This window comes from Octodon degus, unplaced genomic scaffold (assembly GCF_000260255.1).
Source record: "Octodon degus isolate 3935 unplaced genomic scaffold, OctDeg1.0 scaffold00165, whole genome shotgun sequence".
NCBI lineage: Eukaryota > Metazoa > Chordata > Mammalia > Rodentia > Octodontidae > Octodon > Octodon degus.
Genome location: NW_004524741.1, coordinates 3985224 through 3988561, shown reverse-complemented (window position 1 = coordinate 3988561; position 3338 = coordinate 3985224). Strand labels below are relative to the sequence as shown.

Here is a 3338-nt window from a genome sequence, read left to right as displayed (position 1 = left end):
AAATTCTTTCTTTGGAGAAGATAAAATACATCATTGTGAGATGAGAATTGGAGTATGACTCCTGTCAAGGATTAAGGACCATCTGGCTTTCTCTCACTTGGTGATACCACGCTCCAGAACCCAGGTCACTCCAGGGAGTGTGTGAGCATATGAAAGATGTAGTACATTCCTTGGGAAAGCATGCTGCTTTCATTATTGTACTAGTCCTTGTGCTATTATGACTTAAAAAATCAAGTGGAATATTAAAACTATGTGCACCCCAAAGAAAAGACATACATCAACTTTGTTTTAAAAGAAAGTATTTATTTAGAAATTATATGGTGAGTTCTCCTATGGACTGTGAAGATGGTTCTTTCCATTTCCACAGCACAAGACAATAGCTAGGAGTATCTGAAAAACACTTGCAATGCTTGGGAATGAAGAATCCTCGGGAGCAGGAGATGAAATGAAGCGATGAATGCGTTAATTGAAACTTTTGGATCCAAAGACAAGACCGTCTTTTTCTTGTCCCTGAGTGCTCAGCTGTAGGAGCACTGAAAACCTGTTCATGGAATCTCATATCCATACTGAAATATTAGGCAATAATTGGATCATTCCAGTTCAGTAGAGCGGAGCATGCTCAATTTAGCCACAAGTCAAAACAATAGTCCTTTAACTGTTGCATCACATCTGAAATACGTAATTGCATTCTTTATTAATAAAAATGGTGCTTATTGAGGGCAGAAATATAACTTTTTTAAGTGTTTTATCCTTATGATCTGAAATATTTTAAATTATAAATTAAAAATAAATTATAAAACTACCATACAATGCATATTTTCTTACATGACATTGCATTTTGTTGTTGGAAATAAGCTTTAAACATATAATTGCAATATCACCTGACTATATGTGATTGACAATGGAACATGCTAATCATAAAAATAGCTTTTACAAATATACATTTGTATACAGAGTTTATCTTACCATTCATAAATGTCCTTCACATTTTAAGACTTAAAAAAAATCAGCAAGAGGGAAAACACATTTACAATTTAAACCATAAAAACCTGACAATTGTACAGCTCAGAACATAGAAGAAATGGAATTTCTAAAACCGGACGACACTGTCCATTTATTTACTTGGACTTTTTATATAAATCAAACCGAAGATGCTGATCTCCAGTAAGAAACCTTCTTTCACATTTCTGGGGGCTGTCACAGTCTCTCTTTTCTTTGTTTGCATTATCATAATTGCTTCAGATCACTTTATCTGTAGAAACTGAGAAAAGAGAAAGTTATTTTAAAATCAGAGTTTTGTGTTTCATCATTATTACCATGTAGGTATGTTGATTGGATTTTCAAGTTAAATCAAGAGAAAAATAAATCAATAATTAGATCTTCTCACCATCATTTATTTAATGATAGATGCTTAGATCCATTGTTCTAGGAAATCCTAAAATCATTGACTTTTACAACAGGATATGGTTCTTTTATATCTAGCTAACTTGTTGCCTGAGATTAGCAACTATTTTTTAACCTGAGCTCTTGTCTAAGTCTGAAGGTCAAAAGTTTCAGGCTGGAGAAAGAAATTGTGCACCTCTGTGAATCTTTGCTGCTCTTTTTTTTTTTTTTTTTTTTTTTTTTTTTTTTTGCAGAACCGGGGATTGAACTCGGGCCTTTGCGCTTGCCAGGGAAGCACTTATTCCACTGAGCTATGTCCCCAACCCTATCTTTGCTACTCTTAACGATAGTGAATGTATAGAAAAGATTTTCCCCTCTAAGACTCTAAAAATCTAAGTATTTGTCTTAAGCATCAAAGACATGTAAACAAGATACTAATTTGGATGATAGTTTCTGATCACCAATGATTTAGCCAGAAGTTTTAGGCATTTGACACAGACATTATGAAAAGATTGCATAACAGGTGGCTGGTGAGTACTGCTCTTCGCGTCTGCATGTTCAGATCTTGTGCTTGGCCAAGACTGCTAGTTGAAAGAAGTCAGTAGAAATGCCCATCTCTCATACGATGCACCTTGCATATTCATGAGTACACATATCTAATTTCAGTTAGCACAAATGCTGTCTTTAGTGACTATATACTCTTTCACTCTAGACTTTAAATATAAAACGTTCATCAGAATTGAAATCTAAGTGCTAATATCTTTGTTTTAAGAAAAACATTTGGTGAGTGAGACAACCTGGGGCTGCCGGATCCTAAATGGACCCAGAGCGCAGGCCCTATGTGTGAGTGAGAACACCCGGGGCCACTGGATCCTGAATAGACCCAGAGCACAGGTGGAACCCTTCAGCAGAACTACCTGCAAAGAGGCTAGTGGCAAGACCCACCCAGCTGATTCAGGAGCAGAACATCTTGCCAGAGCGACACAAAGGGTTCAACTCCAACAGCTGCAGCAGAAAGAAGTGGAGCACAGCAGCCAGACCCCAGCCAGATCCAAGCAACATACACCTGGAGGAATGTGAACTTCGTAGATTCGGACCTGGTGCTAAGGTAATAACTCGATCTAAGTTCTACACCAAAGGTCAGAAGACAGTGGTATACAAAATGTCAAAGAGAAGGAACAAAATGCAGTCTCAGGCCCTGAGTCCACCCAGTACAACTGCAGAAGACACTAGCAAGGAGGAAACTGGAACCCACACACCAGATATCTCTGAAATAATAGAGTTGGAAGTAAAGAAACAACTGCAGAAAGGTATAGAAGAAATCAGATCAGAAATAATTTCTGAACTAAAAAATTTAGTGATAACTATAATCAAAGAAGTACTAAATGCTTCTAAAGAATACACTGATAAAAAATAGAGCAGAATATAAAAATGATGGAACCCCTGAGTAAGCAATTTAGGAAAGAAATAGAGTGTATGAAACAGGTTCAAAGTGCTATACAGGAAATTGAAAGCTCAAACACAAGCTGGCAAAACCATTTGAGTGAAAGTGAAAATAGACTTTCTGACCTTAAAGACACCATTGCAGCTAGTGAAAAAGTAGGAAAAGATCTCTTAAAAACAACTAGGATGCAGGAAAAAAATCATTCAATACCTGCAAGATGATGCAAAGATGAACAATGTGACACTAATAGGCATCAGTGAAAAGGAAGGAGTCAATATAAATGATATAAAAAGAATATGGGCAGAAGTAATAGCAGAAAGCTTTTCAAATATGGGGAAACAATCTGACATTCAGGTAACTGAAGCACATACAACTCCAAATAACATCAACCCAATTAAAACCACACCCAGACATATAATAATCAAGATCCCAGAAATTCAGCATAGGAACAGTATACTAAAAGCCGCTAAAGAAAAGAAACAGATCACATTTAAAGGAAAACCCATCAGAA

General features: G+C 36.4%; 1 protein-coding gene across 6 annotated transcripts in view; it reads right to left on the bottom strand.

Annotated features, from left to right (window-relative positions):
* Window positions 1-282: 282 nt before the first annotated feature.
* The window catches only part of Ralyl (RALY RNA binding protein like), a 761418-nt gene continuing 758362 nt past the window's right edge, over window positions 283-3338 (bottom strand). For 4 of the 6 annotated variants that reach the window (XM_023703200.1, XM_004643083.1, XM_004643082.2 and 1 more), the window contains one exon: window positions 283-1261. In XM_023703200.1, coding sequence (XP_023558968.1) covers window positions 1244-1261 — 18 coding nt within the window. In that variant the 3' untranslated portion in view covers window positions 283-1243. The remainder of the gene's footprint in view (window positions 1262-3338) is intronic. The other 2 variants (XM_023703201.1, XM_023703202.1) reach the window with 2 other exon arrangements.